This window comes from Bubalus bubalis, chromosome 11 (genome assembly GCF_019923935.1).
Source record: "Bubalus bubalis isolate 160015118507 breed Murrah chromosome 11, NDDB_SH_1, whole genome shotgun sequence".
Taxonomy (NCBI): Eukaryota; Metazoa; Chordata; class Mammalia; order Artiodactyla; family Bovidae; genus Bubalus; species Bubalus bubalis.
This window is the reverse complement of record NC_059167.1, coordinates 65015354-65031776: the sequence shown is the minus strand read 5'-3', so window position 1 is coordinate 65031776 and position 16423 is coordinate 65015354. Positions and strand designations below refer to the sequence as shown.

General features: G+C 35.2%; 1 protein-coding gene across 3 annotated transcripts in view; it reads right to left on the bottom strand.

The window, feature by feature from the left end:
- The window catches only part of UBR1 (ubiquitin protein ligase E3 component n-recognin 1), a 160235-nt gene that overhangs the window by 81142 nt on the left and 62670 nt on the right, over nt 1-16423 (bottom strand). For all 3 annotated transcript variants that reach the window (XM_006066177.4, XM_044925139.2, XR_006542864.2), the window contains 8 exons: nt 14676-14737; nt 14292-14402; nt 13281-13346; nt 12899-13000; nt 10928-10991; nt 8156-8280; nt 5325-5377; nt 4147-4249 (listed from right to left, as the gene is read on the bottom strand). In XM_006066177.4, the coding sequence (XP_006066239.1) occupies nt 4147-4249; nt 5325-5377; nt 8156-8280; nt 10928-10991; nt 12899-13000; nt 13281-13346; nt 14292-14402; nt 14676-14737 (686 nt within the window). The remainder of the gene's footprint in view (nt 1-4146; nt 4250-5324; nt 5378-8155; nt 8281-10927; nt 10992-12898; nt 13001-13280; nt 13347-14291; nt 14403-14675; nt 14738-16423) is intronic.

Sequence of the window (16423 nt, the reverse complement as noted above, 5' to 3'; positions counted from 1 at the left end):
ACGTTTAAGGTAATTACTGATAAGTATGACCCCGTTGCCATTTACTTTATTGTTTTGGGTTCGAATTTATACACCATTTTTGTGTTTCCTGTCTAGAGAATATCCTTTAGTATTTGTTGGAGAGCTGGTTTGGTGGTGCAGAATTCTCTCAGCTTTTGCTTGTCTGAAAAGCTTTTGATTTCTCCTTCATACTTGAATGAGATCCTTGCTGGGTACAATAATCTGGGCTGTAGGTTATTTTCTTTCATCATTTTAAGTATGTCTTGCCATTCCCTCCTGGCTTGAAGAGTTTCTATTGAAAGATCAGCTGTTATCCTTATGGGAATTCCCTTGTGTGTTATTTGTTGTTTTTCCCTTGCTGCTTTTAATATTTGTTCTTTGTGTTTGATCTTTGTTAATTTGATTACTATGTGTCTTGGGGTGTTTCGCCTTGGGTTTATCCTGTTTGGGACTCTCTGGGTTTCTTGGACTTGGGTGATTATTTCCTTCCCCATTTTAGGGAAGTTTTCAACTATTATCTCCTCAAGTATTTTCTCATGGTCTTTCTTTTTGTCTTCTTCTTCTGGGATCCCTATGATTCGAATGTTGTAGCGTTTAATATTGTCCTGGAGGTCTCTGAGATTGTCCTCATTTCTTTTAATTCGTTTTTCTTTTATCCTCTCTGATTCATTTATTTCTACCATTCTATCTTCTAATTCACTAATCCTATCTTCTGCCTCTGTTATTCTACTATTTGTTGCCTCCAGAGTGTTTTTGATTTCACTTATTGCATTATTCATTATATATTGACTCTTTTTTATTTCTTCTAAGTCCTTGTTAAACCTTTCTTGCATCTTCTCAATCCTTGCCTCCAGGCTATTTATCTGTGATTCCATTTTAATTTCAAGATTTTGGATCAATTTCACTATCATTATTCGGAATTCTTTATCAGGTAGATTCCCTATCTCTTCCTCTTTTGTTTGGTTTGGTGGGCATTTATCCTGTTCCTTTATCTGCTGGGTATTCCTCTGTCTCTTCATCTTGTTTAAGTTGCTGAGTTTGGGGTGTCCTTTCTGTATTCTGGCAGTTTGTGGAGTTCTCTTTATTGTGGCGTTTCCTCGCTGTGTGTGGGTTTGTACAGGTGGCTTGTCAAGGTTTCCTGGTTAGGGAAGCTTGTGTCGATGTTCTGGTGGATGGAGCTGTATTTCTTCTCTCTGGCCAGTATCACTGGCCAATATCACTGATGAACATAGATGCAAAAATCCTTAACAAAATTCTAGCAATCAGAATCCAACAACACATTAAAAAGATCATACACCATGACCAAGTGGGCTTTATCCCAGGGATGCAAGGATTCTTCAATATCCGCAAATCAATCAATGTAATACACCACATTAACAAATTGAAAAATAAAAACCATATGATTATCTCAATAGATGCAGAGAAAGCCTTTGACAAAATTCAACATCCATTTATGATCAAAACTCTCCAGAAAGCAGGAATAGAAGGAACATACCTCAACATAATCAAAGCTATATATGACAAACCCACAGCAAACATTATCCTCAACGGTGAAAAATTGAAAGCATTTCCTCTAAAGTCAGGAACAAGACAAGGGTGCCCACTTTCACCATTACTATTCAACATAGTTTTGGAAGTTTTGGCCACAGCAATCAGAACAGAAAAAGAAATAAAAGGAATACAAATTGGAAAAGAAGAAGTAAAGCTCTCACTGTTTGCAGATGACATGATCCTCTACATAGAAAACCCTAAAGACTCCACCAGAAAATTACTAGAACTAATCAATGACTATAGTAAAGTTGCAGGATATAAAATCAACACACAGAAATCCCTTGCATTCCTATACACTAATAATGAGAAAACAGAAAGAGAAATTAAGGAAACAATTCCATTCACCATTGCAACGGAAAGAATAAAATACTTAGGAATATATCTACCTAAAGAATCTAAAGACCTATATATAGAAAACTATAAAACACTGGTGAAAGAAATCAAAGAGGACACTAACAGATGGAGAAATATACCATGTTCATGGATTGGAAGAATCAATGTAGTGAAAATGAGTATATTACCCAAAGCAATCTATAGATTCAATGCAATCCCTATCAAGCTACCAACAGCATTCTTCACAGAGCTTGAACAAATAATTTCACAATTTGTATGGAAAAACAAAAAACCTCGAATAGCCAAAGCGATCTTGAGAAAGAAGAATGGAACTGGAGGAATCAACCTACCTGACTTCAGGCTCTACTACAAAGCCACAGTTATCAAGACAGTATGGTACTGGCACAAAGACAGAAATATAGATCAATGGAACAAAATAGAAAGCCCAGAGATAAATCCACGCACATATGGACACCTTATCTTTGACAAAGGAGGCAAGAATATACAATGGATTAAAGACAATCTCTTTAACAAGTGGTGCTGGGAACTCTGGTCAACCACTTGTAAAAGAATGAAACTAGAACACTTTCTAACACCATACACAAAAATAAACTCAAAATGGATTAAAGATCTAAATGTAAGACCAGAAACTATAAAACTCCTAGAGGAGAACATAGGCAAAACACTCTCTGACATACATCACAGCAGGATCCTCTATGACCCACCTCCCAGAATATTGGAAATAAAAGCAAAAATAAACAAATGGGACCTAATTAAACTTAAAAGCTTCTGCACATCAAAGGAAACTATTAGCAAGGTGAAAAGACAGCCTTCAGAATGGGAGAAGATAATAGCAAATGAAGCAACTGACAAACAACTAATCTCGAGAATATACAAGCAACTCCTACAGCTCAACTCCAGAAAAATAAATGACCCAATCAAAAAATGGGCCAAAGAACTAAATAGACATTTCTCCAAAGAAGACATACAGATGGCTAACAAACACATGAAAAGATGCTCAACATCACTCATTATCAGAGAAATGCAAATCAAAACCACTATGAGATACCATTTCACACCAGTCAGAATGGCTGCGATCCAAAAGTCTACAAGTAATAAATGCTGGAGAGGGTGTGGAGAAAAGGGAACCCTCTTACACTGTTGGTGGGAATGCAAACTAGTACAGCCACTATGGAGAACAGTGTGGAGATTCCTTAAAAAACTGGAAATAGACATGCCTTATGATCCAGCAATCCCACTGCTGGGCATACACACTGAGAAAACCAGAAGGGAAAGAGACACGAGTACCCCAATGTTCATCGCAGCACTGTTTATAATAGCCAGGACATGGAAGCAACCTAGATGTCCATCAGCAGATGAATGGATAAGAAAGCTGTGGTACATATACACAATGGAGTATTATTCAGCCATTAAAAAGAATACATTTGAATCAGTTCTAATGAGGTGGATGAAACTGGAGCCTATTATCCAGAGTGAAGTAAGCCAGAAAGAAAAACACCAATACAGTATACTAACGCATATATATGGAATTTAGAAAGATGGTAACAATAACCCTGTGTACGAGACAGCAAAAGAGACACCAATGTATAGAACAGTCTTATGGACTCTGTGGGAGAGGGAGAGGGTGGGAAGATTTGGGAGAATGGCATTGAAACATGTAAAATATCATGTATGAAATGAGTTGCCAGTCCAGGTTCGATGCACGATACTGGATGCTTGGGGCTGGTGCACTGGGACGACCCAGAGGGATGGAATGGGGAGGGAGGAGGGAGGAGGGTTCAGGATGGGGAACACATGTATACCTGTGGCGGATTCATTTTGATATTTGGCAAATCTAATACAGTTATGTTAAGTTTAAAAATAAAATAAAATTAAAAAAAAAAAAATATACAGTCATGAAAAGTTGACCAAATGGGTTAATAAGCAATGATACAGCCTTAATATATTTATTATTAATATATTATTACATATTATTAATATATGTATTAAGATAAATATATTCATCCAGTGACTCTTAAAAAAAAAAAAAAAAAAAGAATATTTTTGGTATAATCAGGAAAATTTGAATAGTGACTACATACTAGATAGTATTATTGATTCAATTTTAATTTCTTGGGTAAGATAGTGCCCTCTAATAATGAAAACCAGTATGAAACTACTGAAAAACCAGGGAATTGTCTATGGAGCTGGAAAGCCTAAAGCATTTTCGGTTTATTTATCGAAGAGGGTAACTTTTCATACCTTGCTATGCTGTGTTTTGGAGTAATGATAAAAGTACATATTAAAGTCTTTCAGTGATTCATCCTTCAGTTCATAAACTCCATGGCCTGATACACCTGGTTTCCTAAAAAGACAGAAAATACAGAGGTGAACTACACGGCCCTTGAAGTATAAAGTAACACAAAGTAAGAACCTAAAAATTAATCTTAAAATCAAGAGAAAGAAAACAATCACATCTTATTCAGCTTGCTTAAATTGAATGACAAATTTCATTTCATGAAAATAAACTAAAAAATTTAACACTGTAAGCTCAAAGTCCTGGTAACAGATGTGTCTCATAATTATGAAATTTAAACAAATATGAAAAAGTTTATTTTATACCACGTAGATCTGATCCCATGCTCTACTTAATCGCTAAGGCTTTGTTTTTAGCCTCTGAAGCCTAAGACTGCCTATTTGACTAAAGCCTGCATTGTCAAAGGTGAAATCTAAAATAGTAGTTAAGATATCATGTCCTTAGGAAATTGTAAATTCAAATGAAATACTGAATCCTCTATAGAGAACTATAAGGAAAAACACTAAAGCCAAAAGGCATATTACTGCACATTAAACAGCTTTTGCTCTCTATCAAAGTAAGTGAAATATCTTACTGAATATTATTTGAGCATAAAAAAGCTATATTCTATTTTTAAAGGTATTTGACACTAGCAATTTATCTATGAGTTTGTGACAATAACAAGTAGAAATTCACTACTAGTATCAATTATTTTAATTTCAAGAATTAACCTTTTAAAATCTTATTTCCATTTTACACATCTCAAAGAATCAAACGATTGCAAAATATTTTAATCCTAGCAGAGAAAAATTTTAAATTAGTATACAAAATGAAAATTTAATAGAATAAATGAAGTCACGGCTTAGAATTGATGGGAAAGAGACTATCAGAAAGGTTTGTTTACTTATTAAGTCACCTAACATAAAAAGTGGATATCTCTCATTGATTTGCCAAAAAACACTCCCTTCTTCAGCATACAGGTACTAAGTGCCTTCAGTGCACCCCTAGACCTCACCCTTTCTGTCTACACTTGAATTTTGCTTTTAGGAGTTCAGAAAAGAACTTCAGAACTTCTACAAGAATTCAAATTACAAGACAAAGATTGACCTACCTTTCAGAATAAGCATAAATATTAAGTACTTACTTAAATGTGGCCACTTTGTTTATGACATTCTCTAAGCCAGTTTCATTATTTTCCTGTTGAAACGATATTTTTGTTATTTTTACCTTCACATAATGACTTTGTTTTCTCTTACTGTGAACTGAAATACCCTTTCAAGGCATTTCTGAGTATTTTAAAAATAATTCAAAATAAGATCAATTTCCAATATTTAAAAATTAGGTCTAAAACCTATTAGCTTTGAGGGATGGATTTCTTAACAGAGGTAGGATGCCTGTATAAATTGCTTAAGGAAGAAATTTAATCTAAATTTACCATATATGTATACACATACAACCAGTAATTCAAATAAACTGTTATTTTCTTTATCTCGTATGTTATTCACCCAAATCATTTAAGCACATGTCCATGCTGAACTAATCCCTAAAACCAAGGTAACAAAATAAATAGGATCTATGGTAAAACACATATATGCTGCTAAGTCACTTCAGTCGTGTCCGACTCTGTGCGACCCCATGGACGGCCTCCCACCAGGCTCCTCTGTCCCTGGGATTCTCCAGGCAAGAACACTGGAGTGGGTTGCCATTTCCTTCTCCAATGCATGAAAGTGAAAAGTGAAAGTGAAGTTGCTCAGTCATGTTCGACTCTTAGCGACCTCATGGACTGCAGCCTACCAGGCTCCTCCGTTCATGGGATTTTCCAGGCAAGTAGATGTCCAAATATATGCTGGCTTCTGCAATTGTAATTTTTTTTTTTTTTTTTTAAATTGGCTTGAACTTTCCCTTTAACAAAAAATTTTTCTTTTTCTTTTTGGTCAAGCTACATCACATGTGGGATCTTAGTTCCTTAACCAGGAATTGAACCCACGCCCCCTCCAGTGGAAAGGCAGAGTCCTAACCATTGGACTACCAGGAAGTCCCAACAAGGAATCTTTTTTTTTTTTTTAAATGAAGTCATTTAAAATCAGGATAAGGACTTAGTCAATATACTAAAGCAAGCTCATAGGCTCCTACAGTGCTGCAAAAAATTAAGAAATTTAGCTTCCTTTAAAAAAGTACTTGAAAGCAGTGAAAAGTAAGGGTATACATTAAAGCTTGCTACTTTTTTGCAAAATACGGTATGTATTTTTTTGGTAATTATTTACGGTATTTATTTAAATATGGTTTTTTTTTTTTTTTTTGGCTCCAAAATCACTGCAGATGGTGACTGCAGCCATGAAATTAAAAGATGCCTGCTCCTTGGAAGAAAAGTTATGACCAACCTAGATAGCATATTAAAAAGCAGAGACATTACTTTGCCAACAAGGGTCCATCTAGTAAAAGCTATGGTTTTTCCAGTAGTCATGTATGGATGTGAGAGTTGGACTGTGAAGAAAGCTGAGCACTGAAAAATTGATGCTTTTGAACTGTGGTGTTGGAAAAGACTCTTGAGAGTCCCTTGGACTGCAAGGAGATCCAACCAGTCCATCCTAAAGGAAATCAGTCCCGGATATTCACTGGAAGGACTGATGTTGAAGTTGAAACTCCAATACTTTGGCCACCTGATGTGAAGAACTGACTCATTGGAAAAGACCCTGATGCTGGGAAAGATTGAAGGCGGGAGGAGAAGGGGATGATAGAGGATGAGATGGTTGGATGGCATCACTGACTCAATGGACATGAGTTTGAGCAAGCTCCAGGAATTGGTGATGGACAGGGAAACCTGGCGTGCTGCAGTCCATGGGGTCCTAAAGAGTTGGACATGACTGAGTGACTGAACTGAACTGATGGTATGTGAAATTGTTTTTAGGTGGCACAGTTCTATATCCTTAAATTTTTGAACAGTTATTCATGTATCTTAACATGTATTAAGAAAAAATTAATCTAGAATGTCAAACCTACTATTTCATCGTATTGTTGCTTAAAAAGATGCTAAGGGAAAATGTAAGTTAATTTTAAAATGTACTAGTAATTTCTAAAATTGGTAGACAGATGTACAGAAATTATGAAGGTGATATGGTTAAAGTTTGAGAATCAGTTAACAGTGAAACTAGAAAAGCACTATGGATATTTTGGAAGAAAAATGACCAAGAGTCAAGGCTTATTTCTATTCTACTTCTCTGGAAAGCCTTGATAGTAAAGGTAAGTTTAACCTCTTATAAGAATCATTGTTCTAATGCATAATTTAAAAATATGTGTTAAAAATATGACTTATAATCTTTTAGGATTACTGCTTAAATATCAACAATACTGAATGTAAAGATCACCTGGGACGGCTATGAGAATGCACCCTGCAGACCTCCAGTTAGAGGAACAGAGACACTAATGCAGGCTCACTCAGGGAGGCGTGGGAAGGCACCAAACCTTGATTAGACTACCCAGCAGTCCAGGACATTCCTACCTAATCTTCCTTCCCTCTTTCTTCATCTGGGATCAGACTTGCACTACAGTTTGATGGCTCCCCCAGCCTTTCCCGGCTCCCTCATCAATCCTCTCACAGTCATTGCTCCTAATAAAAACTTAAATGTTTTATCTTGACATCTGCTTCTCAGAAGACCCAGACTAACACACCACCCAAATAGTTTCAGTATTTCACAAAGTTATCTCCTCCTCTGGAGAAAATTTAGGTTAAAGTAAAAAAATTAAAGAGTTTATTGCTCTAAGGTGTTTTCTAAATAGCCAGAATATCTCTAAAATGTTACCTAAGGCCCCAAAGCCCAGAATTAAGGTTTATACCACTAAAAAATTAATGGTGAGAGTTTTATATCTGAAAATCAAAATGGATTTTCCTAAAACTTCAAGAGCTTTCAATTAGAGAAAAAGAAAAAACTATCCCATCTTGATGCGAATGGAGTAAAAAAACAAAACTGGACTTACATTCTCAGGTAAATTTTTGGCAATGGCACTGTGTGGCATGGGTTCAATACAAAGCAAGTGAGTAATTTCTCTCATTGTGACCTCTTCTTTGGTCACATTCCCCACTCCAGGTACGTAACGCTCTCCTAATACAAAAATGAAAAGAAAAAGTAAGAGTTAATTGCTTTCCACGTAAATAAAGAACACTACATTAAATCAAATCTATGAGAGAGTGACCAAAAGTTATTTGAACATGTTTCTAAACCTGAACAACAGTCTATATGCTGAAAGAGGAAGAAAAATACAGAGATCTGAGTAACACAGGGCTTGTCTTAACTTAAACACACACACTCAAATATTATAAACAAAGCCCCTCAATTAAATAAGCATGTATTACTAATCAAAAAAACAAAAAAGAGGGTAGTGGCCATCATGGGACAACATGAAATTAAAAGATGCTTGCTCCTTGGAAGAAAAGCTATAACAAACCCAGACAGCATATTAAAAAGCAAAGATATCAATTTGCCAACAAAGATCTGTATAGTCAAAGCTATGGTTTTTCTAGTAATCATGTACAGCTGTGAGAGATGGACCATAAAGAAGGCTGAGCGCTGAAGAATTGGTGCTTTCTAACTGTGGTGTTGGAGAAGACTCTTGAGAGTCCCTTGGACAGCAACGAGATCCAACCAATCAATCCTAAAGGAAACCAACCTTGAATATTCATTGGAAGGACTGAGGCTGAAGCTGAAGCTCCAATACTTTGGCCACCTGATGCAAAGAACTCACTCATTGGAAAAGACTCTAATGTTGGGAAATATTGAAGGCAGGAGGAGAAGGGGATGACAGAGGACAAGATGGTTGGATGCTATCACCAACACAATGGACATGAGTTTGAGCAAGCTCCAAGAGATGGTGAAGGACAGGGAAGTCTGGCTTGCTGTAGTCCATGGGGTCACAGAGTCAGACACAACTAAGCAACTGAACAGCAGCAACAAAAGATCATGAAACAACAGCTTTTCTTTCAAGATCTTTCTCAAGTTTGTCTCTACTTGTTATTTAAGAAAGAACAAAGTGAAAACTAAAAGACAAAATACTTAAAAATGTCTGTATAGGCTAAATGACAAAACAGTAATGTGTGTCAGAAATGGATGCTATTGCCAGCATGCCCACATGATCAGATTTCTATTTTTTATCTCAATAAACTGCCAAATGGAGAGAGAAAACAGCTAATTTTAACTATGGGAATGTCACTGGTGTCAACAGCATCTAATTCCCAATGCCTCAAGAAGAGTTGATACATTTGATCTTACGTCACAGTATTCAATAGTACTTAATGATTTCAATACTAAATGTGTACAAAGTCTCGTGATATATCTATAAGAGGGTAATTAGAGTACAAAGACAAGATTGTTTTTTTGTCTAAGAGATTTGAATTCTACAAATCAGCAAAACAATGAGATTTTGTTAGTTTAATTCACTCTCAACAGACTCTTTAAATACACTGTAATTTTCATTTTTTCCCTAGAACAGTACCCTCTGTAAGTTTCATGCTAGAAAGAATCTTATAGATCATGTAGATTACTTTTACATTTTACAAATCAAGAATGTGAGCCCCTGAAAATGTAAATGGTATGCTCTTGATAGTTTATAGCAAGGTCAAGACTAGATCTTATGATTCTTAATCCAAATCTTTTACACTTATTGATGTTTTCTCTGTAATATTACCAGAGATTTTACACATACATACACTTTTTAAAAAATGATGGCTCTTAAAAGTAATAAACTTAGAAATGTAGCAAGTATTAACTAAAAATAAAATGACATAGAAGGAAATATCCAATGAATTTAGGTAAACAAAATAACAGCAATATAATAGCAATAGTAAAATAGTGAAAATATAAAATACCAAAACCTATTGACAATTCTAATATATGGTATTAATATGCAGTAGCATAAATTCTTCATAGTATTCCAAGAACAAACACAAAAATTCCCCTCAAGTTTTGTAATCTAGTAATGTATATCATCAACTTAAAAATATTTTTCACATTTTTAACTTGTCCATTTTTATCCAGAAGTTTCCTACAGAATACTCTGGAATTATTTCAGAAGAGTTGGTGCCTGGAAGATTTACATCTCACGTGGCAATGAAGGTTTACCACACTTTCTGCTGAGACAAGCAGCTAGTCCAGCAACTAGCCCCTGACAAACAGCAAGTAAAATATACCCATGTTTTCAGATTCGGCTAATGGCTAGAATCCTTACCAGGAACTATTAATACAAAGCAGTGTCTCCTACAGTAAAGTAAGAAACAAGAGCCAGAATAAGAAGTTAAGAACTTTTACACAGCTGGTAAAATCAAGAGACTATAATATAGAATATATAAAAGCAGAAGTAAGGCCAATATTGGCACAAAATAATTTAATAGAACTGGATGAAAATACATCTTACTTAGATGCATGTTACACTGAAATTTTAAATATATATATATATATATAAAATTTTTAGCCCCTAGCATATAGTTATTTTACATCTATGTTTCTAACAAGGGTAATTATTTTCCAGACCTCTACAAACAAGTCCAAACAATTACAAATCAGGTATTGAAAAATGAAGATGTAATAGCTGTGTTTTTCTAAAGGTGAGTTTCTAAACGTATCAATCACATTAGTCATGTCAATCTCTAACATTCTCTGCTATATTTGGGAGAAGAACAAAGTAACTTAGAGTTCTTACTAATGTTCTCTCTATAAAGTAACTCATGCTCTGTTTCAAAACATCTTTTACTCTTACCCACTATATAGATGAGGACTTGAAGCATTTCTTCTATTAAGGTATTATACTGCTTAACCAAATCCTGTAGAATTATAAAAGAAAAAATTAGTTACATAAGAACCAAAAGCCACCATAAAACACATTTTTTTGGGGATCAGACTGACAGTCCAGCCAATCCAGTATTTTCTTTCAGACCACAGCAACAGAGAATTATGAGATGAATAATTCCCTTTTGTTGACTTCAAACTCTACAAGGTCACAATACTCAGCATGTAATAAGAACTCAATGCTGCTGCTGCTGCTGCTGCTAAGTTGCTTCAGTCGTGTCCAACTCTGTGCGACCCCACAGATGGCAAAGCCCACCAGGCTCCGCCGTCCCTGGGATTCTCCAGGCAAGAATACTGGAGTGGGTTGCCATTTCCTTCTCCAATGCATGAAAGTGAAAAGTGAAAGTGAAGATGCTCAGTCGTGTCCGACTCTTCGTGATCCTATGGACTGCAGCCTACCAGGCTCCTCCATCCATGGGATTTTCCAGGCAAGAGTACTGGAGTGGGTTGCCACCGCCTTCTCCGAAGAACTCAGTAACAATTGCTAAATATTATTATTGTTTTTATTATCCTTATTACCCACCAAGCCTTCAGTCAGCAAAAGAATTCTTTAACCTTGAACTTTCCCTGTACTGTGGCTTCCTTCTTAATAGGGTTGGTGAGACAGTGGCTACAAATATGTAACTAACAGCTATGGTGAGTGTACCCCTCCCTAAAACACCTGTTACTTAAATACTATAGTAAATTAGATACTCATTTTCACTGAGTATAAAAACATGACAAAATTAGCTTTGTATTTTGTACCCTATTCTTTGGGCCTTTGTAAGTGACTTCTAATTTGAAGAATAAAATAATGTAATTCATAAATTACAAAGGCTACTTTATAAACCGGTATGAAATATTAAAACAATGAAGAGGTGATAAAACTCCAGAGACAAACTATAAACTGAAAAAAGGTAATAAATACAAATAAAGAATATCTTTACTAAATAAGGAACTTTTATAGAAACAGGAAAAAGGTGAAGGACAGGAACAGATAATTCACTAACAAAAAGGAGAAAAAAAAAGTCAATAATCATGAAAACAAAGTCAACCTCACTGATAACTAAAAAACTGCAAAAATTAAACACCATCTTTCACACATTAGATCAACAAAGTACCAGTGCCATTACAGATGTATATACTGCTAGAGAGAGTCAGTTTGACAATATCTATTCAAGAAACATAAGAAAGGGTATGCTGCATTCTCCAGCAAATCTACCCCTAAGAATTTATTTTAACAAAATAAGTAGGCAAGTATTTAAACCTTGAGGTGCAGAGATGTTTAGAAGAGCAACAAAAATCAAAAAACCCCTTCAGCAATAGGAGACTAAAGTATAAAGTGCAATATTACACAGCCATTAAAAATTATGTTAAAAAAGATGATGCAGTTTTATACTTCTTTAATGCCAAGAAAAAAAAACGTATCACAATATTTCATTAAGCACAGGAAGCAAATTGCAAAATAGCACATATGAAAGATTCAATTTTTCCTTTAAAAACAAACACCACCAAAACTTTAAAAGTGATCATTTCTAGGAGGCAGAGTTGTATGTGATTTTCTTCTCCTTTTTGTTAATCTGTATACAGTCATCACTCAGTATCCTCAGGGGATTACTCCAGGACCCTTGCAGATACCAAAATCACAGATGCTCAAGTCCCTTATATATACTGACTAGTAGGTCGGGATTCTGCATCCATGTATATGGAGGGCCAACTACATTCTAATTTTTACAGAGTAAAAAGAATATATGTATGTACATTCAGAAGTATATGTATGTTTTATGTATGTGTGTGGTGCTTGGAGATATACATATATAAATAAATAATCTTATATATGATTAAAATAGTTAACATTAATATTTTCTTTGGATTAATTTACATATCAGTTTCTATCACTTACCTGGTCTTTTATGGATATGGTCTTGTTAAAAGCATCAGCAAGTTCATACCTCTGAAGTACCAGTAATAAGAACTTGTTGGGATCCATTAGAGATGCACCAATCTGTGAAAGAAATCAAGTCCCATAGTTCTATGTATTAAATGGAGAAACATTTTGTCTCTAGTAGTAGGGCTATGAGAATAAGGTAAATCTGCAGAAGATAATGTAGCAGTCCTTTCTGCTTCTATGATTCTATATTCATCTCAACAGTGAGAAAAACTTAAGTAAATAAAAGTATAATACAATAATAAGTTATAAAAAAGTTATTATAATATCTTCTCCTATTACAAAGAATATAGGAAGGAAGGTTATGACACACATCAGAACAAATTTAAATAGGTACCTGAAGCATAATGATATCTTTATCATACATTTCTTCTCTGCATTTAACATCTTGGTAATAAAACACCTATAAAATAAAAGGTAGAACAGAAGCTAAGAGAATCATTTTATTTCAAACAAAATTCTCAGCAAAAACTATTCTTTAAATTTTTTCTAAACTAGAAACCCCAATAACTACTTTGTAGCAGAAAAAAAAAAAGCTGTAAATTTATGAATCATTTTAAGGGATTTGGGAGGATGATGTGAGAAAATATGCATGAAAATACTTCAGAGTTTAAAATGCTCTATACTAGTTATTATTCTCAAAATGTGTAACAAAGTAACTGACTCCCCCACCAAGTTCAATTGCGAGAATTTCCTCGGTAGCTTAGCAGTAAAGAATCTGCCTGCAATGCAGGAGACCCAGGTTCAGTCCCTGGGTCCGGAAAATCCCCTGGAGGAGGAAATGGCAACCCACTCCAGCATTCTTGCCTGGGAAATTCCATGGACAGAGGAATCTGGCGGGCTATAGTCCATGGGGTCACAGAGTTGGACATGACTGAGCAGAGAAAAACATACCAAGTTTAAAACACCCACTTCAAAAAAAGTAAACCAAATTCCTACAATCAATCAATGCCATTTTTCTCCCAAGCAGTATCTTTACAATTCATTTCCCATCTTTCAGGAAAAGTACTTCTCCTTATTTGCTCTAGAACAGAGGGAAAAATTGTAAGATGCTGTTCAATTAAGACTGGTGGTAGGAAGTTTACAGTTCCCAAGTAAGGTAATCTTCAGAAAAGACATCTATTAGTGGGAAAGTTTCTGCTGGTACTACTGGCTTTCACCTGACCTATCCACTTAAGAGGATTAAAGAAAATGTCCATATGATCACTAGAACTTCCTTGAGTTTACACAAGAGCTAGAAAACAAAAATACTGAGCAGAATCCAGGGATACAAAGTAAAATATAAATTAATAAAGGAAAAAGCAAGCAGAAAATGAACACACAATATGAATAATACGCCTTGCCATACCTGGCTAATGAGAGAGAGCCCATTTCTTCGCCACATCTCAGCAACAACCTGGGCAACCAATACCAGACAACGTAAAGGATATTCAACCAGTACCTCTACTTGAAAATCCTCCTGAAACAGAGTGAGATCAATGTCAATATTTCTCAGAGGTTTGGATGCTATGGCACTATATACATTGCTCCATTTTCTCATCTGTAAAATGGAAGGGCTTGAACTAGAGGACTCCAAGTCACCATGATTCAGGTTTCAATGTTCTATGACACAGACATAAAATTATTAACTGGGAATTATTCAGGTAGGTTTCAAAATATCTTTTTCTTCCCACTCAACCAAGAGGTATTTAGAAATAGAATACAAGCAAGTCAGAATTTAATAGTCACTTACAAAAGGCACAAATTCATGCAGTCTTGAAACAGCACCCAGCCTGCTCAAACGCACATGAAGACCTAAAAGTTAAAAAATGAAAAAGATGAGAAAGCAATAAACCCAGTTGATTTGTTTCCCAGTTAATTCATCAAGTTTGAAAACTTGTGAAATTTAAATATACATTAATTGAGCTTAGATATGACGCCTCAGAATGCAAAGTTTTGATTTCTAATTTTGAAACACAGTATTACTAACATATTTAAGATCCTACACTGTATTATTTATATATATATAAATATTATGCTGCTTCCTAAGAAATGATTTTCCTCACAAACCAAGTATCAAAAGAAATAAAAACTGTATAGCACAGGGAACTGTATTAAATATCCTGTGATAAACCATTATGAAAAAAGAATATACAAATGTGTGTGTGTGTGTGTGTGTATATATATATATGTATATATAACTTAACTATGTTATTGTCCAACAGAAATTTAACACAGCATTGTAAATCAACTATATCTCAATAAAATAAAAAGAAATAAAAACTAATCTAGTTATTTCTTTTTGTAAAAATAGAAGTGACATAAAAATCACATGTCAATTATACCACATACAAAAATTACCTAACACTGATATCAGCAATCTGAATACAGATGCTAAATCTATAAAACTCTTAGAAAATAACATAGGGAAATGACTTTGCAACATTGGATTTGATAGTAATTTCTTGGATATGACATCAAAAACATAGGTAATCAAAGGAAAAATAAATTAAGACTATACCAAATTAAAAACTTTTGTGCATCAAAGGACACGAACAACAGAGTGAAAAGGCAACCCACAGAATGGAAGAAAATATCAGGAAATCATATATCTGATAAGCAGTTAATATCCAGAATATACAAGGAATTCCAATAACTCAACAATAAAATCTGATTAAAAAATAGACAATGGACTTGATCAGACATTTCTCCAAAGAATAAATATATATGGCCAGTAAGCACAGGAAACAATGTTCAATATCACTAATCATTAAGAAAATGCAAATCAAAACCACAGGAGATACCAGTTCACACTCATTAGGATGGTTATTTAAAAGAAAAAATAACAAATGTTGATGAGGATGTAAAGAAACTGGAATCCTTGTGCACTGTTGATGGGAATGTAAAATGCCGCAGCTGCCATGGAAAACAGTATGGTGGCTCCTCAAAAAATTAAAAACTAGAATTATCTTATGATCCAGCAATGCCACTCTATGGGTGTATAACTCCAGAACTGAAAACAAGGATTCAAACGGATATTTGGATACTTGCCTTCATGGCAACATTATTCAACAATAGTCAAAAGTTGTAAGCAACCTAAACATCTACTGGAGGATGAATAGATAAAAACAGAATGTGGTATGCAAACTATAGAATATTGTGCTGTGCTTAGTCGCTCAGTCATGTGCGACTCTTTGCGATGCCATGGACTATAGCCCACCAGGCTCCTCTGTCCATGGGGATTCTCCAGGCAAGAATACTGGAGTGGGTTGCCATGCCCTCCTCCAGGGGATCTTTCCGACCCAGGGATTGAACCCAGGTCTCCTGCACTGCAGGCGGATTCTTTACCAGTTAAGCCACAGGCAAGCCCAAGAATACTGGAGTGGGTAGCTTATCCCTTCTCCAGGGGATCCTCCTGACCCAGGAACTGGGGTCTCCTGCACTGCAGGTGAATTCTTTACCAGTTGAGCTACCAGGGAAGCCCACTATGGAATACTATCC